The sequence below is a fragment of the Mauremys reevesii genome, linkage group 9 (genome assembly GCF_016161935.1).
Source record: "Mauremys reevesii isolate NIE-2019 linkage group 9, ASM1616193v1, whole genome shotgun sequence".
Taxonomy (NCBI): Eukaryota; Metazoa; Chordata; order Testudines; family Geoemydidae; genus Mauremys; species Mauremys reevesii.
In genome coordinates this window covers 90,620,489-90,646,453 of record NC_052631.1, presented here as the reverse complement: position 1 = coordinate 90,646,453, position 25,965 = coordinate 90,620,489, and the positions used below count along the sequence as shown (strand labels likewise).

The following is a 25,965-nucleotide window of genomic DNA, read 5'->3' as shown; positions in this document are numbered from 1 at the left end:
CACTACCCGAAGTTTGACAGTGCAAACAATTTGATGTTGATTGGGGTAAACTTTTAGCAAGCATGATTTTAGGTTGTTTTTTTTGCTTAGTGTTTCCTTTTTCAGCTTTGATAGCACAGAACCTTCCCTGTGTCCCTGTTTCCAATCCCCAACCCTTAGCAAAACAATTTTAATTTCCCCACCCACATCTCCTGTTCCTATTCTCCCCCCACCCCTTCTTCCTCTTCCCTTTCTCTGCAGGTGACAGAAATACAATGCTGTTCTGATATTTCTAACAGCCCAATACCACCTTATTTCAATGGGACTAGTTTGGAATGTAAGAATAACCATACACTTCCCAGCTTATGGCTGCCTCTACTGCTTAGCCAAAAGCTTAGCATAAAAACAGGGCCTCAAACTGTCAGTGTTACAAAAACAAACACACCTCAAACAGTAATTTTAATTTTTATACCTTTATCACTAGCTAATAAAAATACACCTAAATTCTTATAGTATAGGCCTTTGTAAACAGGCCTAAATATCTATCCTAACCCCAGCTAGCTGACTTCAGTTACTGAGGTTTGAGCTTTATAACTGAGCTCCCACCACTATTTTTTTTAATGCAATAAATCTCTTGTGGGCAGGGAGTGGGATTTAATCATATTGGGACAAAATCACCCCAGCTGTAATTTCATTAGTTTTCCAGGCAGAAGATAGACCAGCATGTGATACTAATTTTGACCAAAGTTTTCAAACCTGTGAGTTTAAGCAAATCCACATTCAGACATCTAAATATGAGCACCCACAACTCCTAAGACATCAACTGGATTTATGGGTACTCAGCACCTCTAAAAATCAAGGAACTTGTGTGTCTAAATATTTAATCCATATAGGTACCTAGCTTTAGTACTTACATGTGAAAATGGTGGCCTCTCTGCTATCCTCTAAATATGCAGAATTACTTCAATCACTTACATTTAGTGAAGCATCTGTCAACAACACCCAGATCAATGTAGGGTAGTTGACAGGTCAGAACAAGACTTTTCAAGGCAAGAATATTAGAAACTGCCCCAGTATCTGAAGATCAAGCTGTGTTCTCTGTATATCCCAGGCTTCCATGAGTAATAAAGATTCAGCAATCAGAATTTTATTGGCAGTTGTGTTGACATGTGAACACATTTTATAATTGCTGCACATTTTGCTGGTAAACTAAAAAGACTAGATTCAGAAGATGTATAGGGCTCCCTCCTGCCAAGTACTGAGCCCTGCTGATTAACTTCAATAGGAACTGAAGGGCTCAGAAGTTTGAAGTGCCAGGGCCATAGAGAGCACATACACAGAAGTCTCTTTTCATCCATAATCACATTCTAAAGTCCTTTTCTTCTTTATATTAAAAATAAAACAGCATGCTGTCTATAACCTCTAGCGTTTGCCATTATGAAAAAAGCATTTAAATATTGTTACCATCCCTCCTGCTCAAGAGTTTTAATAACTCACTCCTCTTAAATTTGGTTAGCCACAGACTGCGGAACATGCAACCAATGGCAGCACAAATGCCACCCACCTGGTTTCTGCCTCAGTCCTTACCTGAAAGGAGCATGGGGTGAAGGAGAGCAAGAAGTTGAGTTTTCACGGCTATTGAAACTCAAGCCACACCAGCCCCTTAGATAAAGCTTTTAAAAGTCGCATTCATCTCTATCACGAGAGTGTTAACACTGAGCAAAAGTAGACGAACATCATAGTTAACTTTGTTTAATATAGATACTCTGTCTTCATCAGCACACGTGTACAATCTTTTGCAAATTCAGAGAACCACGTTTATATCACTCTTCATTCTACAGTAACTTTAAAGTGCTTGCTTGATTTTGACTTCTCATGAAGTCCAAAATAGCACTTAATTTTTATTTTTTTAGGAAACTGCTGCACTTTATTATTAAAGTCACCCAGCTGGACTAAACGAATGCTATGTGTGAAGCTCAGATCTGGAGCCCGAGGAATAGGAATAGAACCCACCTCACGTCATTGTGGAGGTGACATGCTTTGAGGGGCGTGTGTGTCAGGCCCAGAGTAGCCCGTTTAGCACTTCCCCACTCAGGGAAAGCAAGAGTAAAAAATGGGAGACAAAAACCCAACCCACTGGGCTTAAATTAAGTCCCCATCATGAAAGGATCACATCTGTGTAGGACCCTATTTTTGTCCCGTTAGAAGATGCAGTTACAGATAAGGTTTGATCCTGCAGTCCAAAAGGACCAAAGCAACTTTTGTGATACGAGTTTCTTTAAAATGAAAGTCAGTAGCGTACAATCTTCCATGCCCAACACCACTCAAATTAAAGTGTATCTGAACACCTCGTGGGATTATCTACAACGTGTGCTTTTACTAAACTTTGTTTTTTAAAGGCAGCTATGCTTCTAAAGAACGCCACTCTGAGTGTGAATTGTTACGTGCTCTACTTTACATTCAGCACCCCACGTGCCATATCCTCCTATATCGCATTGACTGAACACAACAGCTTACTTCATAGGTTCTCTCTTTATAGGACACTAGGCTCATCCACACATGACTGAACACACATTTTGTGAGCCAGTAAACTGAAAAACAAAAGACCCTTTCTCATCTGATTTGACTTAATTAGCCCAGTTCTCCTCATCCATCCCAGAGACCCAAACAATCTGTAAAATGAAGGCCCAGATCATGATCTCGCTCCTGTCTGTAAATGAGGTGGAGGTGCTCTGCAGCAGTCTACCCCTGCAGTGGCTCAGGAACATCCTAAACACGTGCTGCAGAAGAGTGCTGAACACATTCCCACACCACCTACTGCCAGCTACTAACAGCAAGCAAAGATGATGCCAGCACCCCAGCTAGTCACATGGCCTAGCATGAAAGAGCACAATAATAGTAGGACTAGCTTCTGCAGGTCAGCATCAAAGGGTCCCAAGGAGGAAGATGCTCCTGTCCCAATGTACCCATTCAGGGGTGGCAGAATTTAATCCAAGATAACTAGCTTCCATCCTGCTAAGGCCTAAACATGGAACAGAGGCCCTTCAAAGTGTATGACAATATTAATGATAGGGGAGGGCATTTGACTGGATCCAACATACCATCCCATTCTTTGGTGGGGTCACTTTCTTTTACTGTGGTTTTCTATAACCTCATCCTTTACAATCACCATTTTGCATACTAACTACTTTGGAAAATAGAGTAAGAGCACACCTCTGTGGAGTTAAAGAGAGGTTTACAGTTAGGCCAATTCCTTCAACTGAAATACAGGATGAGAGGTCTAGATTATCCTTCCCTTACATAGACAGAATGAAAACTTGGACCCAGTGAACTCAAAGTATTCCCATTCGCCCAACCATAGGCTCAGTTAAAGTCAGAGAGCAGAACCACTTTTTGGTTAGCAAACAGAAAATGCTTAACACTGTGCTCTTTGGACAAAAGACACAGGATAGCTAAGGCTTCCTTAAAAGCTTTGTCTGTTCACTAAGGTCAGGTTCTTCTATTCTTGGGTAAATTGTTATACTAGATCTCACCCACTCCCCTCTTACACTTAATAAAAGATAATCCTTTCCACAGTGATATTAAATACACTAGTTACTAAGAGAAGGAACTTCTGGGTGACTTATTGTAGGATCAAGAACCACCTTTGGATGCAACAGTAAAAGCAGCTTTAAGCTAACCCTGGAGAACAAGCAGCTACATGAAAAATAGAAACAAGGCAGCAGTGGTAAGTTTGCTTCTAACTGAATGCTAGGAAGGATTTTGCATCTCTTTCCAACAGTATATACAATCCTTCACTACACAGCATTCAACCCTCTAGCAGGTTTTTTTTTTTTTTTTTAACCTCAGCATTATAGGAAATAAACTGAGTAGCTGCATACAAAATAAAAACTCGCTCACCAGCTGTGATATTATGCAAAAGAATAGAGATAAAAATGCTGCGAGTAAGATGCATCCTTATTTGACTGAAAAGGCCTAAGATAATCACGTTGCCCAGGGGACAAATATTGATCATACGTGTTTCCTGGAGCAGTTTTACTTTACTCCAAAGCCTTACAGTAGCTTCAGGCGAGCCTAAATTTGTTCTCACAATCATATGCACAAATACATTATCCTTTGTTTTTTAATATATCTAGTCAAAGAAAACCATGAACTAATAACTTCTGTTAAGGGAAAAAAAGCAGCAGAGGCAGCATGAAAAGATTATACAGATTGATAGCCAGTACGACTTTTCCTTCTTCCAATGACATAAGAGATAAAGACAAGAATGATAAGGAAGCCAAGCGCCACACCCACTGCGATGGGGATAAGAAAGTTCAGGTCAGAATCTGCAAAGCATTCTTCAGCTGTAGAAGAGAAAAGTGAGGGAGAGGAAATTAGTAGGGAAACCATGCATTAGAAACCAATCAAGCAGGGAGCAGACATTTGCATTTTTTTTTAAACCGACATCTCTCCCTAAATCTGATTCTGGGAGGTACAGAACACCCAGAACTTATTTCTTCAGTAGGAACTGCATGTGCTTAGCATCTCTCTGGATCAGGACCTTAGTTACGGTCTGAACGCTTATTCATCCACCCACCCACCCCTACACAAGTTAGCATAATTCAGTTGCTTGTTGTTTCTCTTCTAGACAATTTAGCTAATAGTCACTAGGTTGCCTATAGCCAGAAGGTGCATTTGAAGTGCTTATGAAGAAATCTATCACATTTGGCTACATCTAGGGCTCTCAGAGGGTAAAGATCTCTTTTCAGTTCTTCACATTAGCATTCACTTTCAATGTTCTGCTCTCTGCACACCCTGTGGCTCTCCCACTGATGACACATAACCAAGGACAAAGTATTAACTTTGAGATGACATATTAGCTGATCACTGCCATATGGATTTGAGAGAATTTAACAGGATTAGTGCATCAGAATGACAAAATGTATTACCCCCCCCCCCAAAAAAAAACCCCTGATTTATCATCCCCTCAGACACCACTGTGCATTTTCAGAAATGGATGGGAAAGGAGAGCATAAATAGGTAATATGGAAAGCAGCACTGTATGGAAGGCCATAAAAGATGACCAAAATCATAGAATATGAGGGGGTGGAAGGGACCTCAGGAGGTCATCTAGTCCAACCCCCTGCTCAAAGCAGGGCCAATCCCCAAAATCTATCAGGGTAGCAGAAAACACTGAAAGACACCATTGGTGCATATAGCTTTATTTTTGATCCATTCAGTACAAAGAGGTCATGGAAGTATCGCTTTCAGAGAAGAATTGTGTAGTTCTTATTAAAATCAACACAGCATTGTAAAAACCATTCACTGTAATGCCACAAAGTGGGTTTGCACAGTTCTGAAGTATACATTATTTAATTCCTCTCTGGTACAAATGCTAAATTCAGAGTCAGTACAGGCTTTCAGAGCATGGGACTCCGACACCAATGATAAACCTCAGGCAAGTTATGTAACAGCTGTGCCTCACTTTCCCCGTGTGTAAAGTAGGGAGAAATACTTACCCAACTGGACTCCTGCAAGGAATAAGTGGTTTGACTTTGTTTTGAAAACAAATCTCTAGAGCAGCACTAAGTAATTAGATGTCCAATGCCCCAAGCTAACGGCTGTTACTGGACGACCACCCCCAAGGCAGGATGAGTTAAAGAGCTTTTATTAACATGTTAATCTAGTTCGCCCTAATCCCGGTGGTGTGATTTTGAAGCAGAGGGCTTTGTTAAAGCTTTGGAAGATTCCCAAAGAATGGATTTTGCTTGCTTTTATATCTGACTAGAAGACATGTCTTGTACAGATGTAGCACTGTCAAAAGGTAGCAGCTACTACTTTAAGGCACTGCCCAGTAATGTGAGTCGAATTGAATTAGCCTGCAGTGGTTCTCAATCCATGGCCTGCAGGCCACTTGCAGCCCAATGAGCACACAGCTGCAGCCCAAGTGACATCCTCAGGGCCATACAGGTAGTATTGTGTGGATGTGGCCCACAACACAGACCACAGTGGTAAACAGATTGAGAACTACTGCTTTAGTTACTGTGCCAAATTTAGCTCAGATATATTAAGCTGGTAACCAGGTGCCACTTATCCATTAGGAAGACAAAGCCTGGGTTTATTTAAAAAAACCACCTTTATTTTCCTCCCTTTTAATCTAATCAAAATACAAACAAAGTCTGGCCCCTGCGGCAGTATTCATTCCAATTCAGAGTCTGTTGTTGTGGAGTTCAGCAATGCAGGGGAGGAAGGACAATTTATGGTGCGAGCTCGTTTAAAAAGAGTGATCTTAACTCCTCTATCTTTCAGGTTGAGGTACAATACTTACAGCTTTACCTTGGCCACTTTGAATCAGTTTTGGCTGGTAAGAGGACTTGAACATTAAATAGCGCATAGGAATACTAAAGTCATTAATACTGATGAAAGGTGCCCATTAGCCACCAGTAGATTTAAGTTTACATTAGCAGGGCAGGGAGAACATAGTAGTTAAGCTACTTTAGCATCTCCTTAATTGTCAGAGGGAGGTCCCTTTCAGATCAAAGAAGAATGGTTGTGGAACCTAACCTTTCATCACTTGGCGGCTACCAAGTTTGCAAGTTGACATATAAACAGTTGTACAGTAATAACTGATTCTACTACTTATCATTGCAAGTCTGTCGTTCCACAGCCAGAAAGGGGAAAATACTCTCTTGGAGGAGTTTGGAAGCTATACAGACTGACCATGTGAGTTCACATTAAGGCTGAAGAGAGTTAGGTTCCAGCCCAACTCATCTTCCCTTTTCTCTTGAATATCAGTTTTTGACATTGGAGACAGTCATGAGATCCATTAGTTAGTAGCTCAAAATACTATCGTATTCTTACAAGTATTGTTCTGTACACCAGCTGTACAAAAGAGATGACCCAGACAAAGTGCACAACATGCAAGTTATACTTGCATACTCAAAAAGTTGTATCCAGAGAAAGTTGCACCTACAGAACATCTCTAAATCGCAAAAGTCAGTTTTAACCTTTCTAGTAGGGGCATTTACACAACAGCTTTAATATTTGACAAACCGTATATAAGGCACTATCACTAGTAATAAAAATAAACTAATGTATGATTATATACATTAATACTTGAAGACATCCACAGCAAACTTAGTACTTGTTAAGTGCCATTCACAGGGATTAGAAACAAAACTTTATTCACATACAGCCACTGTGTACATATAGATCATAGAATTACTGAATTGGTATTTTTGGCAGCATCACATCCACATCCAGAAGATGGAAACAAACTTTAGTCTGATCAAGGATCAGACTAAATCACTCAGGGTGAGTTGTCAAGTTCAGATGCAACACTAATTAAAATCAATGGTTTCTTAAACAAAATGTAATTGTCATGAAATTTGACAAAACCATTCAGATTTAAGAGGAGAGAGAGTTTCTCCTCCCCACCACACCCAACCCTCCCCCCCACTTTCCCATCTTTAAAATTGCTGATATCCAGCATTACGGTGTTTCTTGTGGCTTACAAAATAAGCCACAAGCACTAGAGCAACTAATCCTCCCAACGCTGCTCCCACTGTTATGGGCACAATGAAGTTGTCCACATCTGGGCTGCAGTCTTCAGCTAGATGGAAAGAGGGCAAGTTTCAAAAGAAAGCCAGTTGAATAGAAATGTTAAACCCTGCAATCTCTCCATAACTGTTTACACAGCTTCCCATCCAGTATTAGAGCTCTCCTTCAACCAGATCCTGTTTATAAATAAAGATGAGTGCAATGCTGCCCCTCCCCCTTTTTAAGACTAACATGAAATTTCTGGAATCTATTGTGTATGATGAAATTACACAATATTATTCCAGCATGCCCAGTCTTGGACTTTTTACCACTGGTCAGAATATTAGGGAGGACCTTTCACAGTTAAATAGAAAGAAAGCAGTGATGTTGAAAACTTACTTTGCATGCGAGTGTAGTTCAGTTGAAGATGTGAACAAACTACTTCTCTTTAATAAAGCTATTTAATTTCTGAAGAGTAAAATGCTTTGGAACAAAAAGCTAAGGACTACAAATAGTCGCTCATCTTGCAGTGCTAAAACTTGGGTAAGTTCCTTACAAGATGAAAATTTAGTAATCTGAAGATATTTCAGAGGATGCTTAAGCTCCATTTAAGTTTCGACTTAGGCTGAGTGCCTCATGGAGGAACCTAACTTTCTAGATAGTTTTGAAGAAGTGTAAAGCTTCACTGAGCTCAGACTGAGTTTTTAAGATACATGTGCTGGCACTGTAGATTGAAGTAAAAAAACACACACCACCCAGTTGGAGACTTCAATCACAGCACAGGCTTTGACTCTAATGAAGCCTGAAAGGAATGGCAGTGAGGTTTTACTGATTGATTGACCCCAAGCCAACAGCCAGGAGTCAAGAGGATCTTTGATTTTACTCCTCCTACTCCTCCCTTGTCAGACTATAACCAATACAATTGTGTACACCAGATGTGTGGTCCCTCTGCCAAAGCAGGCTAGTACATCAGTATCAGGGGTAGGCAAAAGATTCATTTTAGTATTTACTCTTGAAACAGGGGACATATACTACAGCATCATTATTCATGCATGGTGTGACATCTTAGCTAACGCACTGAATCTGTAAGGAGACAAGACCGTGGTTCTACAGTGCAGAGTACATCTGCACGCCCAGCATTTTCTCATGAGTTGGACATATAGCTGTTTGTTTTGTCAAAAAGCTCTTCTGGAGACTTATGACAAGCAGCACAGGTAATAAATTCTGAATCATAAGCAATAGAGAACACATTTACATCAAGTATTGTGCTTTTGATTAACTACAGAAAACAAAAAAGAGAAAGCATTAAAAAAAGTCCAGTGGTACCTTATAGACTAACAGACATATTGGAGCATGAGCTTTCGTGGGTGAATACCCACTTCATCGGATGTAGTCACCCACGAAAGCTCATGCTCCAATATGTCTGTTAGTCTATAAGGTGCCACAGAACTCTTTTCTGCTTTTACAGATCCAGACTAACACAGCTACCCCTCTCATACACAGAGAAAAGTCTTCCCTATTCAGAATGAATTTTATGCTTGCTCTATGGATTTCTGAAGGACAGAATTATGCAATATGAGCGTTGTATGCCACCACTTCTAGACCACCTAGAGTATCCAACAGCTAGGCAACTGCTAGGTACCTTTATTGCACTTTGTAAATTACATCTTCTTGGAGGCTGGAGACTGAATTAACAGATTCAGCAACAGATAGCTTATTTATCCCCTCTCCTATGAGCAGGGCTTATATGGATCCTAGCATACAGGAAGAGCTCTTGCTTACCACACAAGCAAAATTTTCAGAGAAAGAAGTCCCTACAGCTTATCCACTTCTGCTGAACAAAGTTATCCCCAGGTAAATTTAGGCTCGCTAAAGAGACACTGACCTATTTGCTGCTTTAGTTATTACCAAGACTAATACTTCAATCCCTTTAAGTTTGACTAGTGAAATTAGATTGTGTAAATCTACTTGGTTAGGGAGGTGTTCTACAGTTCACTACAAGTTTAAAGTGGGATAGCCAAGCTTTAACAGAAGTGATTTAATATCTAGACTAGTGGTTAGAAAAAGACTAAAGCCTATAAGCAACAGACAGTCCCTCCTAGTGTGTTACAGGAAGATGCAGAGAGAACTAATCAACAGGAGAGAAGATTAAGGAAGGTGGTCCTACAATTTTTACAATTAGGTTGGATAATCTGATCTAAAATTAAGAACCAATTTTAATCAAAAAGTCTAATTGAGTGATCACTACAGTTCAAGAAATCATTGCTTTAATTAAAAAAGTTACCAAGGTTCCTTAAGAAATAGAAGAATCTTTATTGTTTAAAGCAATATGTAGAGTAAACTGACAAGCAAATCCCTATGGAGAAATACAATACAGAGAACTAGTGGTTTAAACAGTTTAAGCAGACATATGAAACTTAGAGATTTACATGAGCCAGTTACTGGCACACCAGATCTAGAATTATTTTCATCAGAGCCAATTTCTTGGACAAATCCACTGGTTTTCCCTAAGTAACATTTCTACACCTTCAAAGAGAAGGTGAGAGTTTAGTCTGAAATTCAGGAATAGAATTTGCATATAGAAACCTGGGAGATTTAAGACATTAGATGGACAAAGAAAATAGCTGTGGTAAATGCTAGTTAAAAAGTACATAACTGGCACATGTAAACACCAACAATCACTGGAGTTCTACGAAAAGACTTGCTATAAGAACTGTTGCAACTGAAGATATTTTAATACAATTTATGTTTTTGGAGAAGTTCTCAAATTAAAAATTTACATTTCTAATTTTTGTTTTAAATGAAGGAACTAGCTTCAAACTTAATTAGAGGTTTTGATATTAGACTAAAGCTTGAGTTCTGCTTGCAACAAGCATTAGTAAGAGTTATTCAACCATTCTTGCTCTTTTAGTCAGAGTCCTAAATATACATTAATCACTATGAAATCTAACTTTGTTACTGAGAACCAAATTAGTATTACCGATTGTTTTTAGAAAGCATAACCAAACATGCCACAAGCAGCTCTGTATACCCCTAATAAGCATCCATTACCATGACAATTCCAATCCAAATTTTAAGAAACATAATGAACCAACTTTCCCTGTGAAACTAAGCTTGTCCTATGTTCATTAATATGACCAATCCATGTCTATTAACACAAAAAACTCATTCCTTTTAGGAAAGGCCACCTTTTTTATGCAGTGCTCTATGAATTACACCACACTGATTAGGAGACCAGGGAAACTTAAAGATATACAGTGAGGTTTAAACTACATAGCTGCAGTTTAAGAAACAGTCCAATTGCATTACATTTTTTTGTTTGTTTTGAAGTAGAGGACCCACTCCAAACAGCAAGGAGAAAGGTGCAGTGTGTCAGCCTCAGGCTTATGCTTTACTTTTGCATTCTTCACAGCATTAGTAACCTCCTACACACAAATGCACAATATTACATCTCTGCACAGCACACAATTAAGCACAAAGTACATGAATCAGCAGATGAAATGCCATCATGGGACAGTTACAATGCAAGTTTTGATTAGCAAAGAATGATTTAATATGGAGATTTAAAAACAGTTGAAGTTGTGACAACTGATTTTGGATCATTAAACTGAGAGCTTCTTTAAACACACATCACTCAAAGGAAGCGAGCAACACACCTTGCACAGAAAGTCTATGATACAAAGTTAAGTGCCCTTTAAATTCTAGAAATACTTAAGGTTCTTATTCCCTTTTTAAAACTGGTGCCAGCAGGAATAATGTAAATACTTTAGTATAACTCTGTTTTGGTATCTACGGGTATGCCAGGTTGTAACAGGCACTAGGTTTCTGGTCACTTGTGCACAACAGTTCTCTAAAGCATTTAGAAACTGGGCTTTAACTCCCAGATATGCCAACTGAAGTTTAAGTTTCCATTCATTTAGATGTGTTAACTAGAAGAATGGCCACTGAAGCTACCAAAATAAGAGGGAGCTATTGCAGCTCTTGTTGGACTTAAGTGGGTTACTACTGTCACTTCAACGTAAACTTGCTTGAAAAAACCATTAGTATGGCATTTAGTACTGTGAGCCAGAAGAAGATACTAGGCACTCTGAAGTCCCTGGCAAGCATTCCAGGTTTAATATACAGTTAAAGGCAGCCAGGTTACCCTGCAATTGTGACAGTAACTAAGGAATGCAGGTGAGACAAGTACAAGTGTAATGCAATTTTACAAGTTGCCCAATGCATCATATTAGTGCCCTAATTTAGACTATTCCCTTTTCAGACTGTTCCCTGCTTAGCTTAATAATATTTGTAACATGCACACATGAATCCCAAGGTAATATCTTTACCTAATAATTTGTAAAGTAAGGCTTATTTGCTACTTTGAGTACAACTATGGAACCCCATGTTTTTCTTAGTCCAGGAAGTAGAGTTACATTCCCATTGTTTTATCTGACAAAAACACCTAAAGAGACAAAGCACCCACAGTCTCCAGCCCTAATTAGATGATGCAAATGTTTACTTGAAGTGGTTTGTTTGCATTTGGGAACTTGCACTTGCTTCATTAAAGTGAAACTGGAACAGTGATCACATTCAGATTTACAAGGTTTGATATCCAGCATAGGTTTTTCTTCTGCCAATTATGTAAGCGATCACTATAATGACAATCAAGCCCGCAAGAGCAGCACCAACTATAATTGGTATTAGAATGGTGTCATCATCCAGCGAACACTCCTGGGCTGTAGATGAGAAAAAGGTTGTGACAAGGAATAAATAAAGAGACAGCATGCTATTGTACCTCTCTTGGGAAACAAAAATACTTTCCTTAACACGAAGGCTCAAAGTTACAAGCAAGTATTTATCAGACCTGTATAGTTTAGTGAGAAAAACTGTACAGATCCATAGGTAGTTTCCCTATGTTCTAGTTTACAGTTAGCCGATGGGGCATGTTGCTAGACAGTAGCTTATTTACTAAAATGATAACGTTTAAGAGGCATTAGAGAAGGCATTGTAGAGGGTAAGTTTTTATGTCAACTAATATAAACTTGTATTAGATGAATGAGTAATTGCAGTATCACAATTCTATTAGAGATTTAAATACAAAGCTAGAAAAAGCCTAGTTAGTGTAAGTCAGGCTGAAGTGTGTACACAGATGTTTTAAATGAGTTCAAAGGCAACATGGTTTCAGTATTGAAAAGCCAGCTGAAGTGGTCATAAGCTAACATGTGGATGATGAAGTGGCTGTAACAGGGAGCACCAATTGCAATCAGAACTCATTTAGTAGCATTTAAAAAGGAGTTCAATGTTAACGCAAGAACGGCCAAACTGGGTCAGACCAAAGGTCCATCTAGCCCAGTGCCCTGTCTTCCAATAGTGGCCAATGCCAGGTGCCCCAGAGGGAATGAACAGAACAAGTAATCAAGTGATCCAGTCCCTGTTGCCCACTCCCAGCTTCTGGCTAACACAGGATAGGGACACCATCCCTGTCCATCCTGGCTAGTAGCCATTGATGGACCTATCCTCCCTGAATTTGTCTAGTTATTTTTAACCCTGTTATGGTCTTCACAACACCCTCTGTCAAGGAGTTCAACAGGTTGACTGCATTAAAGAAATACTTCCTTGTTTGTTTTAAACCTGCTGCCTATTATTTCATTTGGTGACTCCTAGTTCTTGTGTTATGAGAAGTAAACACTTATTTACTGTCTCCATACCAGTCATGATTTTATAGACCTCCATCATATCCCCCAACCCCCTTAGTCTTAATCTCCTCACTCAGAAGCTGTTCCATACCCCTAGTCATTTTTGTTGCTCTTTCCTGAACCTCTTCCAATTCCAATATCTATCTATATTACTATGATAAGTCTTTCAGTATACTTTAAAAAAAATCCAATTTTAAAAGGCACACTTCCACCTCCCATCCTAACTTACATATTTTATCAGTCTACAAACTGATCTAAACCCAAAAGTGGACTGCAAGCACTACTTTAACATATACCTAGTTTTCAAGTACTATTTACAGAATTATGCAGAAACCCATTTGGCCTTCCACAATCAGAATTAGTGTTGAGAAAGATTAGGTCTTCCCACACCCCTGGCCAATGCAAGGTTGTACTTTGCAGTAAGAACTTTTTCCAGTTTTTTGGACCCCAATCACTTGAATAATCCTCCCCCCCCCCCTCCAGTCTGATGAGAAAAAGCTTGGATTACATTCAGCAGAAGTGCTCTTTTTCCAAGCTTCATCCTATTATTTCTTGCAGCCCTCTGGGCAGTCTCCCTCACTCCCAGCATTTGCAGATTTCAGTAAGTCAACCGTGGTTCTCTATGGCTGTGGGGGGAGGGGGAAGACTGCCATAAAGTCAATGTCTTTAGGCCCTTTTGTATAAACCTACAGGGCTCTTGCCAGTTCGTGGTGTGATTTTTTTTCTTAAGGGAGGTTTCTCCAGGGCAAAACGTTGATAAAAGCAAGGTGTTCATATCAACCAGGATAGAAGGCTAGTGCCATTTCCCAAATGGAAATTTGGGGTGGGGGGGAGGGGGGGGAAGAGAGAGAGAGAGAGAGTCATTTTAGCCTAAGCAAAAATAAAGTACTGGCCAATGGATTAGTTATGCTAGGATCTATAAAGATTTTATCCACTCCTATGTTATGAACCTTGTTAGAGCACCCTACAAGTCTGCTTGATTTGGGTTTATTCTTACCTTTAGAATACTTGTTGTCTTGTACTTTGAATGGCTGAATCCTTAGATCAAAAGTATGTATTTGAAGATCTTCAGTCACCAAAACAGTCTGCTCTTTTTGGCACATGTAGGAACTGCCCAGGAAGGTGTCCCAAATGCTGAGGTTGTTGTTTCCAGCATTTAAAGGTTCTTAAGAAAAAAGAAAATATTCTAATATGGACATTTGTTGAGGAGTTTTCTATGGACTAAAAAGTCTATTTATCGAGAGTGCCAGGTTCAAAGGATGTACTACCAATATCATAGGCCTATTCAGCTGAAAGGTACAGAGTCCATTTCTTGGCATTATTTTCTCTGAAGTGCGGTTACGTAGCAGTTTAAAGGACAGTTACAAGTTTGTTGACTATAGGAAGTCTGGTTCAGTACAGAAGAGAGGTGGATAATTAAAGCTGTTACAGTTTCAGAAGATTTACGTCAGTAGTCTACTCACACCTGCCCTTGCAGTTCATCACTGCAACAGTATAAACTGTTAAGATGTCTAAGACAATAAAGTTTAGACATGTAATGTTGGCAATCTCTATAATTAATATTAGTAGGCCAGCGTAATCCACTTTTTTTAAACCCACATTTAAGAATTTAAAAAAACAAAACAAAAAAACCCCACACCACTTTGGTTTCTGAAATGCTAGAGTGAGAATTCTCAGTTATCTGGAAGAACTTGGAAGGAAACATCAGTTTTCCTTCCATATAGAAGAATAGTTACCTTAGATGTGTAAGACAAATGTCTAGAACAGTGGTTCTCAAAGCTTATTTCATCACAGACCCCTTCTTTGTGTCTGTAGTCCTGTATGGCTAGCCCCCAGGTACATATACCGGGCACCCAGCTCTGAAGGCAACACTGCACCAGTAGCAGCACAGAAGTAAGGGTGGCAATGTGAAAAGTGATATTTGTGAATATCACTTTTCACAGCAGACTTAGTGCCTCACTGCCACCCTTACTTCTGTGCTGCTACTGCTGGCGACCACTCATGGTGGTCCATCTGTCTGTCCCCTCCTGCACACGGGAGTCAGGCAGTCCGTCCATCCCTCCCCCGCAGTCCCTTTTATCCCCTACCCTGCCTCCTGGGTGTGCACAGTCCTTCTGCATGAGCCCCAGCTGCCAAGGGCTGACAGCCAGAGTTGGGGGGGGGGGGGGGGAAGAGTTTGTGCTCCCTTAACAAATTCCTGTACCTCCTACTCCATAGCTTGAGAACCCGCTGATCTGGAAGAATATGCTTAAGCCTTATAGGTTGCACCTCTTTGCAAAGAATATTGCTGTGCCTATTAATGAGAACTGCTCACTTCGGGTTCTCATACTAAAGACTGTCAGCAAAGTGGCTGTATCTCCTTTCCCAAGGAAGGATTAAGAACTTTACTGCACTTCAGGAAACTTCAGAGGTAGGCAAGAATACGTGCTACATGGTTGTAACAAGGCCAAAATGGGATAAGGAAAGTAGCAAGTTAGGGCAATCTCTAGAGCAAATATAGACACAATTTGTTACTATAGCTAGTCACTGTAGATTTGACCATGGAGTATGAACTAGTATTGGTTAAAACAATTAGTTGACAAGTATTTGCTAAATATAGACAGAACGCAGTCAAACACTGAAGTGCTTTCTTTAAGACAAATAGTATCTTACCAGAACCATTTATAGAGCTGATCAGGGTGATGTTCACTTCTTTCAGATAGAATCTTTGTGTGTTTGCACTTGTGTTTTTCTGTTTAAGAGAAAAAAAATCCCATGTGTGTTAAAACTGAAGGTTTATCCCACACCCACCCACACCCACACCCACACAGATTAAAAGTGCATACTGCAGAGGTAAGCTACAAGTGTGAAAGCATTTACCAACAAAGGCAACACACTAGTGCGGTCCGTTTAATAGAGAGCATATTTAGTATACTGAGCATGTTACTGGAACCAGACACTCCTAGAGCACAATCCTCATTTTGCCACTAGGTAACCTTGGGCAGTCAATTAAGAGACTCAGTTGCTTCACTTTTAGAGTAAGATACCAGCCACCTATATAACTCTGTTAGAAACAATCAAGTATGTAAGAAGCTTTGAAGATACAGGCATTATGTGCAAAGTGTTTAGACACGAGAAATGAAGATTTAATTGGAAGCTTAGTGCTCAACTGTAATATGGTACTTACAACAGCAAAGGTGAAATCAATAAACCTCTTGTTGCTGTCATTCAAGCGCAGAATAGCAGATGTGTTGCCACAGCTACCAGTGACGTTAGTGGTCTTTGGGTTGATGTTAATCAAAACAGGCTGAAATTAAAACCAAACACTGGTTAGTCAAGAAGCTTCTAGTGGTTCAAAAAAGGACATTCTGATGCTGTCAGAAGGGAACTCCCTATTTTCCCCTCAATGTTTAGCCTTACTCTCAACAAGAACGTATCATAAACAAGGTGAGTCTTCATGCTAGGGTAGACTGAATCATGTTCTGCCAAGCTATTTTAAGTGACACTTAAGGTTAGCAGTACTGGACAAGATGGGGGGGCGGGGGGGAGAAATCTTGCCCACTGACACTCTCTCCCATTCAACTTTTTTTAATGGAGCTGAAGACAGATCCTTCCTTTATTTTGTGCATCAGATAACAGCACAGCTCTGGCAATCAGATGCCTTAATTTGGGCTCCCTCTGCAACTAAGCAGAGCATCTGCAGGTCCCAGCCTTAAAAGTTATTGAAATGCCCTGGTCAGGTTACAATATCAAGATACTCCTCAGCAAGTTACCATTTTAAAAAAGGTGGGTAGGCAGAGTTCTGGAGCTAGAAAATATCCCTTGATTGGTATGATACATACATACTAGAGGGGGCATTCATAACACTGAAGTTAATGCCAAATATTCATATTTATGCAAACAAGAAAATATTACAGCACTCTTCCTCTTTGCTTTTAAGATATTAAAAACAGCACCTTCTCTTGAGAGACATTCAGTTGCAGCCCCATTGTAGCCAGAAGACAGATTTTATCGCCATCTTTAAGAGAATAGTTTCCAATGAGTGGTTTCTCCACTGGTTTAGACGTTGTAGTTGGCAGAGGTGATGAAGCAGTAGTGATAGGTGCAGTAGTTAAGTTGGCAACAGTGGTAGGTGCAACAGTAGATTTATCAGCTTCACATGTAGAATCTGGAAAAAAAATGTAGCATGACTTCCTAGCTACTATATAGCATTAAGCAGTTGTCAGAGGTTGTTTGTTACAGATGGCTCTGTCACAGTTTTTGTGGAGGGAGTATTTTGGCCTTAAGCCTCCTACAGAGTTTAGTCAAATCTTTGATGTTTTAGCATCAAGGCATGCAGTAACCATGCAATATTTCAAACAGAACTGTCTTTCCATTAACAGTAACGGAAGAGGTAAGCTAGTTTCATTCTGCCCTGGCAAAGTTAGGAGCAGCGTAGCAGGTAAAGAGGTCACCCTGTTGATATAGCAGGTGAAGACAGTGGGCAGAGGAAGTTCTGGCAAGGCTAGTGGCTCTAAAGGAAAGAAGCCTAACAAGCCTTTGAAGTGTAGTACACTTGCTTTGTGTGCTCTTTAGTAAGATTATCTGTTAGTCACTGTTGAACTGGACACCTGAGGCTCAAAATGTTTGAGTCCTGGACTAAGAGGCAGTATGACTTCTGTTTACAGAGGTACCTTGAGACTCAGATATGATCTAGTTGTAGTGGTACAATTAGTTCAGGGATCACAGTATTTACAAAATCCCAAGTCAGCTAGCAAATACTCATTAAGAACTGCATTTTGACCAATATGTATTATACAGACTCAAGTCAGTCTTCCCCACTGATCTAGTTTCAGATCAGCAGTTGGTTCATGATACGAACAAGGACAATGGATGTTTATACTCATGTTGGTTCAAGAGTTTAGGCAAGATAAGCAGCAATTCACTATAAAAATTCCAGTGATTCACTACTTTACAACATTAAAGTCACTCTGCACTGCATTCCTAAAATGAGAGTTTGGATACAGAACCACCACAATTTTAAGTGACTTACCATTTTTACTAACAGTGCCATTTTGAACAAAAGCCTGCAGAGTGACATTCCAGAAGAACAGAGAGACATTTGCCACTTCAATAGAGTCAAGGTGATGGCATTTGTAGACAGTATTCAGTTGGACTGGATGCATAGGGTCCTTTACAACAATAGTAATTGGTCCTATAAGCAAGAACACAGTTTAATCTTAATGTGTTTTAGAGACAAAAAAAGTTTACAATTAATACAAGGAGCAGGATGCCTGTTAGTCACTTTAACTCTGCTGCTACACATTCTTCCCCTTCGCCCCTTCACATATCCATTTTAAATATTGTAGAGTGGTACTATAGCTTACAAAGCTAACTAAGCAAGTCTGGGAAAAGTAACTGTTCCTTCCAGCAGGATGCTTCCTTTTAAGATTCTAAGGTACAGGAAAGGGGTCCAAAGTTAGTGCTTTGCTACTAGTTGTCCAAGATGCACACTCATTTAGTGAAGTGTACATTGTAACACTTTGTATCATAACACTAGTGTTCTTGGAGACTGGCCAATGCACATGAAAGTCAGCAAGCACTTAAAAATAATTCCCCATCCATACTGAAGGAGAGTCTAGTAGATTACTGCAAACATTAACTAGAATCTACAATACATTCATAAAAACAGATAGGACACTCTTATTGGTCTGCAACACTTGCAAGAAAGAGGGATGGGGCAGAGGAATGAGTAGCTATAAAAATCAATTAGAGGGATGGTATATTGCAATAATCATTGTTGTTTATCTTTAATTTAGTCATTGTTCAGCCACACAAGATAAAATCCCACATATTACCTTTTGTTTTAGCATCTTTAAAGACTGCATCATTGGTGTTATAAGTAAATGAGATGATGTTTCCCTGATAAGTTTCATTAGTCTTAGTAAAGTTGATACTCCAAGAGTGACCTGCTCCAAATTGTATTGCTAGTAGTGGGGCATGTGTGTTATTGCCACAGGTGCTTCCGTCATGTGTTACATTGGTAGATGGTTTTAAGGTTGCATTTTTCTACAAGAAAAAAAAAGTAGTTTAATTCAGACAGACATTCTCCCCAAGCTGGAGTATTTCCTGGGAAGTGTCATAATCTTGTTGAAGTGGAAGCTTCCATAAAACAATTCCTAACGTAAACAAAGAAATAGAAACAGAGACCTGAACTCAGAAGGGTTAAGAAAGTAACTCCATTATACACATTGTTCTAGAGATTACATCTGAATGAGAAAAGTGCTGTGATGGATTCAGTCATGAGACAATAGGAGTTGAAAGATCTAGCCAACGGTCTTAACCTGCATGGGAGGGAAAAAAAAAAAAAAAAAAAGGAAAAAACCCCACCACCCTAGCATTTAGATAGGACTTTACATCAGTAACTTCAAAGGTTACTCCCACTCAGGAAAACTGATGTTTAGCTGAAGTAATTCAGTATGGGTAGCGTGGCCAGAACCACACTTAACAGTTATGGTTTTGAGTGAGAACCTGCTACAGGTTTGAGTAGAGCCATGAAGCATGACTAGGGGCCTACCAAATTCACAGCCATGAAAAACATGCCACAGACTGAAATTTGGTCGTGTGCTTTTACCCTATACTATACAGATTTAGTATACAGATACTACAGAGAAGAGAAGTGTTTCTCAAATTTGGGGTCCTGACCCAAAAGGGTGTTACAAGGGGGGGTCCACAACATTTTGGGGGGTTTGTGGTATTGCCACTTACTTCTGCACTGCCTTCAGAGCTAGGTGGCTAGAGAGCAGTGTATGCTGACTGCAGGCCCAGCTCTGCAAGCAGCAGCGCAGAACTAAGGATGGCAATACCATACCAGGCCATCCTTACTTCTATGCTGCTGCTGGTGTTGGCTCCCAGACAGCAGCTGCCACTCTCCAGCTACCCAACTCTGAAGGCAGTGCAAGCAACAGCGCAGTACTGCTACCCTTACTTCTGCAACTCCCCCCTACAATAACCTACAGACTCAGGAAGACAGTTAATTTACACTTGAAAAGCGATGTTTGTAACAATAACAACTAGAAGTTTTTAAAGAGTGGAAGATTAGACTATAGGGAGATTCAAAAGTTTCCTAATTGCCCCCAAACAAGTAGGTTAAAGCCCTTGTTTTAGAGTTAAACATGATTCAGTAGAGAGTTTAATGAGTTATTTCAAACAAAAATATCTTAAGTTTTAATACTACCCAGTGTTAACTCGAAGTACCATGCTAAGACAGCAAGGAAGTCTAACTTCTTGTCCAATCTGAATAAAATGTTATTTTAAAATGTATTATGCCAACACAGTAACATTACGTAAGTTATTTAAACAAACACTGACTGCTCCTTTAAAAAAAGCTGAGATCAGCTATTTAAAAGAGGTAAACTTGACTTATTCTTCAACTTTACCAGGACTAGCTAAAAGGGTAATTGTTTTGAAGTTTCTCAAGACTGAACAGAGAAGTGAAATGGATAGTACATCCAACATCAGAAGTTAACACTAAATTCAGTACTTACATATTCACTACTGTTTGTTTCATATTTTATCAAGAAGCTCATCATCCATTCTGCATATATGCACGTATTATTGGAGAGATCTTTCACATTTACTTCCACTGCATGTGACTGGAAAAAACCTATAATACATATAGTAATTGTTTGCTTACAAGACATTGATACTTCATTTTATTGTATATTTCACAAATTCCTTCATTAAAACATTTTGTGATTGTAAACAGAGCAAGTTCTCCCAGGCTTTTTGCTAGAGACATGAAGAAAGTTAGGTGATTTTTAATACTAGAATTAGAAACAAGATATAACTGCTGGATTTGAAATTAAAATTGCAGAAGAGTTCTGGAGTTTTATCCAGTCCTGCTACATAAGGAATGTTTTGCACATTAGTTGTCTGATGTAGACAAATTTAGCTCAGAAGAATTTGCACTTTACTTAAAGCAGCTAGAAAGCAAGAACAAGTTTAGAAAGTTTGAGCACATTGGACTTTGTGCATGAGCTAAGCAGCTTGTCAAAGCTTAAGAGGTTATGTCAATAACTCATTTAATTAAGGTTTTAACACTGAAGATATTTAGTACCTCGACAGAATTCCCTGAACTAGTTAGTGAGATAATGGCTGCAAGTAGTCATTATGGTTTGTTTTATCAACAGATATGACCTAAGATGACCTGCAAAGAATGAGTGTGTGTGCCTTTTTTAAATTGTATTTTGTGTTCTGGACTTTAACTGAAGAACCTGGATAGCAAATTTATTTTTCCTTCTGACTCTTTATAGGTTGCCAGTACTACAGGTGTTTTAAAAGTTTAACAAATCTGACTGAGGTGGCACTTTTTCACTGTCTTGATATCTGCAATATTATACTTTTACTAGCTCGCCACAGTCTTCAGAAGAGAGGTTAGAAATGCAGCTCTTGCCCAATATAAAAAGTGAGGCATTCCAGGTAAAAGGAGCACAAGCCCTGTTTTAACAACATAGGTCACCTTAAGCTTCCTTTCCACAAAACCCTGAGGATTTTTTTTGACTGAGTTATTCTCAAAGGCATTTTGAGATGCACTGTTAAAACAAACAAAAAAACCAAACCAAACACAAAATAAAATAAAAATACACACCACAACCTAACAGTGGGAACTGGTTCAGCTTGCAAGCTCCCTAGTTGCTGACAGGTAAGTCAGCTTTAAGGATATTGGACTACAGTTTGCCATTGTTTTCAAAATATTATCTTCTTTGTATTCGGAGGACTGTACTCAAACTGCCAGGAAAAACCTGTCTGAATTATATTCTATCATTATTGACAAGGCAGAACGGATTTATACACTTTCTATGTTAAGAGTAGTACCAAAGACCAAGTTTTGTGAAGCTTATCAAAGGAACTTTGGAACATGGTAAATTGTGCTTGTTACCACTACAAATTCTTTCTATGTAGAGCGATTACACCAGGTTAAGAGATAACCCTGATCTGCATTTGGATCCAAGGTTATAGTACAACGAGCGATTAAGATTCCAGTTTGGTTTATCCAAAAGGATAAGAGTTTTGAGAAATTTTAGTCCAAGCACTGCAATGAATAAGCCAACCTGCCTATGCAGTGATGCATGGTCATTTGTTAGTGACACCTCAGTGTTCAGAAAAGCCAGTCAAAACACTCTCTCTCTCTCTCCAAGAAGAGAGGGTTAGTACTTAAGGGTTTGTTGTTTTAGTATACAACCACCTTCCCTCTCCTTGTCACCACCACCTTTAAAAAAAGTTTGTAATGCACAAGATTTCAAAACAACCCTCATTACAGCACGTAAGCAATGACTGAGCTGTAAGGACTTGGACACTTAAAAGAAAAGGTTTTGCAAGCTTCCTTGCTAGACCTTGTATGTAATAGTCAGCCCGCAGACACTTACTCCTCCCTTTTCTTTAGAGAAACGCCTGCTCCCTGTACTAGACATGTTTTTCATTAGCCTCTCCATAGTGTTGCCTCCCTTCACTATGCTCCTGCCCCCACCACATGATATGCTACCAGATAGCTTTGCGTTTTGGTGATTGAAGCCATTACAGAGTCTCCGAGTGCCTCTGCATTTAACCATTACCAGAACTTGTTCAAGTTTCCAGGCTCTACCAATACAGTTTGTTGAAACTCATTTGTACTTGGTCACAGAAAGTTCTACTTCGATGTGGTTTTCTACCATCACACATTCAGCAAGAGGGATGCTTAGTGTTACTAGATGAAAGCGTCACCACCATTTCCAGCTCTATATTAGTAAGCGGGGAGTTTTGACAGCACAGTCTTATAGCAAGAGGTTAGTAAAAAAGTTGTCACACGGAAATCAAGCCAAGAGGTACAAACGTAAGAGTGGCAGTTATATACAACTCCATAATCTCCATGTTGTCACCATCATAGGGTACCATCACGGCATTGTTATTCAAGTCCACAGCATAATTTGTTAAAAAGAAAAATGTTCATGATAAATATGCTAGCTCACACACGCTAGCTCTGAAATTACTATCTTCACACTGTTCAAAAACAGTATGGATTGGGCAAGAGACTCATAGCAAGGAATCCATTCTATTTCATGCTACTGACTTGCTCCAGTAAGTTTCTTTGCCTCTATGCCTCATTCCCATTTTACAGATGACGAAAGCCACTTATGCACCTTCATAAAAGGCTAAGATGTTTGGATAAAGGTGCAACTGAAGTGCAAAATTATCCTTTTGCCTTCCAGCTGGACTATTCCAATAAGGAAGAGCAGAATGGAAGCAGAATTTAGAGGAACATCCTCTACTTATTGGAAAGATCAGTCTTTTTAGAAGTTATTTAGTGATCATGAAGGATGCCTGAATATAGGGGCGATCCCTACTCAAAAGCGTAAGTTGGATACCCAATACTCAAGCCAATGTTCTCTAACTCACCCACCACGGCCTACAGAAATAAATGGGAAAACAATGCTTGCTTTGCCAGAAGAACAAGAAAAGTTTTTTGTTCTGACGTGGCAGTGGATGCAGCAGAAACTAGGGTTACCATATGTCCAGGGTTTCTAGACAGTCTCTTTTTTGAGCCTGCTTTTTCTCTCCGGGGTTTTCAAACAACACGAAGAGGGAGAGGAGAAGACGATGACTGGTTTGCAGAGCAGAAAAAGCTGCAGCCCAGAAAGAATGCCAACTGGTCTCTCTCCTGCATCTGACTGGTTCATTCCCCTACAAGCCACAGCTGCTGGATCCCACCCATCCAGTTCCCCCACAGACCTGGGGGAGCAGTCCCCAAAGGGCTTCAGCTGCCCTGCCACCATGACAGGGACTTGCATCTGAAGAAGTGGGTATTCACCCACGAAAGCTCATGCTGCAAAACGTCTGTTAGTCTATAAGGTGCCACAGGATTCTTTGTTGCATGACAGGGAGTAACACTGCCCCCCCACCACCAGTGAGTATCCCCCAACTTTCCTCTCCCCAGACCCGGTCTTCTTTTTGAGAACCTGAAATATGGTAATTCTAGCAGTAGCAAGTGGAGGAACTTTACGCTACAAAACTTTTGCTGGAATAGCTACATCAGTAAGGGGTGTGATGAAGTGTGATCTGTGACTGACATAGCTGTTCCAGCAAAAGTTGGTCGTATAGCTCAGGCCCCTGATCCAAAAGAGCAAAAGCTACTTTGAGAAAGGGGCTTCATGTGCTGAGCTGTCTGGTGGAGACCAGGCATCACTCTCACTTTGGATTAAGTCACTCAAAGTGAAAGGATAGTGCACCAAAAGCACTACATGAAGAATCATATGCATCTAGTAAGGTGCGGGGAAAGATGCCACTTAACTTTAACAAGCGGAGTACTACTCCAGCATAGCCTGTACAGTTTTGATTTTTGCTTGGCAGCTTATTTGGACCTGCAAAACTGTAGAGACAGGTTTGGCTACAAGTAAGAACATGTTTTAGAAGAGGCGGCTCTTGCCCAGGTACTTGTTACTGAAAGCTTTAGAGGGCTCTTCTGGAATACCCAGTACTTTAAGTAGTAAACAAGATTAATGCAACGGTCCAGAAAGCCGTCAAAATGCATATTTTGTTAGTCCAAATAAATTTTGAGATATGATACAAGACAAAAAGATAGCTACTTCTCCCATATCCCTTTCCGTGCTATTCTCCTATCCCTGTGGGGAGGACAAGGCCAGCAACTACAATATCGTCATTACAGTCAGAAGATTAACCTGATAGCACAATTCAGTAAAAATATCAATACACTGTGCCTAGAAACAGCACTGACAACAAGTTCTGAGTGCAACTAGCTAGAAGAGATCAAATTCATGGTCATTTTAATTTTGCATAGGACAGCACATCTGGGAGACACAGAGTTGGAACTGGTAGGCCCATGTTCGTGCTCCCTACATTAAGGTACACCCTTCTAGCTAAAGCAGTAGCAAAAACAAAACAAAAAAATCAGCCTGAGTTTGTGGTGTGGGAAGAACCAGGCCTTATATTATGGAGTCAAAACTGAAATGCCACATTATTAAACAAAGAAAGATAAGCAGTTAGACTAGGGAGGATTAAAGAAGCATTTTACAGACATGATGTGGCTTTGTCTACACTCGACTTTCGTCAGTAAAATGTTGGTTGTTCAGGGGTGTGGGAACCCCCCCCATCCCAAACAACAAAAGTTTTACTGGCAAAAAGCACTGGTGTGAAGTGCACTTTTTCTGCGGGAGCTCTCCTGCCGACAAAGCTACTGCATCTCGTTGGGGGTGGAATTTTTTGTTGGCCGGAGAGCTCTCTCCCACCGACAAAGAGCAGCTACACTGCGAACCTTTTAGCAGCACAGCTATAGGGGCACAGCTGCCCCCCCCCCCCAATAACACACTCCCTTTACCCCCCCACCCACAAACTCCACCTGACACCCCGTACAGAGCCCCCCCCGCGCCAGAAAATCCCCCCCGGGCGCATCCCCCCCCTCCCAGGGCGTCCCCACGGGGCCGCCCCCGCGAAACCCCACAGCCACAGCCCCCGGGCGCCCCCTTCCCCTCACGGAGCCTCTCCCCGAGACCGCGGCCCCCAGGGCGTGACCGCCCCCCCCCCGGGTCTCGCCCCCACCGCCCGCGGGCTGAGGAGCCGACCCCGCCTCGCCCAGGCTCGGCGCCTCCCGGGCGCGCGCCGCCGCCGGGCCGGACACTCACCGGGGCCGCCGAGCGCGAGGAGCAGGAGGCAGCAGCAGGGCAGGCTGAGGGGCCGCGGCCAGGGGCTGCGCGTCGCCATATTCACCAGCGGCGGGGCCCTGCGAGACGAACAGACGGGCGCAGCGAGAGCGCAAGGCCGGTCATATGATGGGGAG

At 40.6% G+C, this 25,965-nt stretch overlaps 1 protein-coding gene across 3 annotated transcripts; it reads right to left on the bottom strand.

Moving 5' to 3' along the window:
* Window positions 1-1,715: 1,715 nt before the first annotated feature.
* On the bottom strand, window positions 1,716-25,965 carry LAMP2 (lysosomal associated membrane protein 2). Of its 3 annotated transcripts, none has more exons than XM_039488269.1 (9): window positions 25,811-25,965; window positions 20,684-20,802; window positions 18,995-19,205; window positions 18,190-18,351; window positions 17,114-17,325; window positions 16,345-16,464; window positions 15,831-15,909; window positions 14,176-14,343; window positions 1,716-4,325 (listed from the first exon to the last, which is right to left on the bottom strand). In XM_039488269.1, exons 1-9 carry the CDS (start codon window positions 25,887-25,889, stop codon window positions 4,183-4,185), a joined length of 1,293 nt encoding a protein of 430 aa, XP_039344203.1. In that variant the 5' UTR covers window positions 25,890-25,965; the 3' UTR covers window positions 1,716-4,182. The 3 variants fall into 3 exon arrangements, with proteins under 3 accessions (XP_039344203.1, XP_039344204.1, XP_039344206.1); XM_039488270.1 differs by lacking the exon at window positions 1,716-4,325 and adding an exon at window positions 5,168-7,573; XM_039488272.1 differs by lacking the exon at window positions 1,716-4,325 and adding an exon at window positions 9,790-12,218.

Coding starts and splice junctions, on each gene's coding strand:
- LAMP2 (XM_039488269.1), bottom strand. CDS start 25,889: ATGGCGACGCGCAGCCCCTGGCCGCGGCCCCTCAGCCTGCCCTGCTGC. Junction 18,352..18,994: donor TAAAGATGCTAAAACAAAAG/GTAATATGTGGG, acceptor TCTTGCTTATAG/GACCAATTACTATTGTTGTA. Junction 17,326..18,189: donor TGGCACTGTTAGTAAAAATG/GTAAGTCACTTA, acceptor TTTTTTTTCCAG/ATTCTACATGTGAAGCTGAT.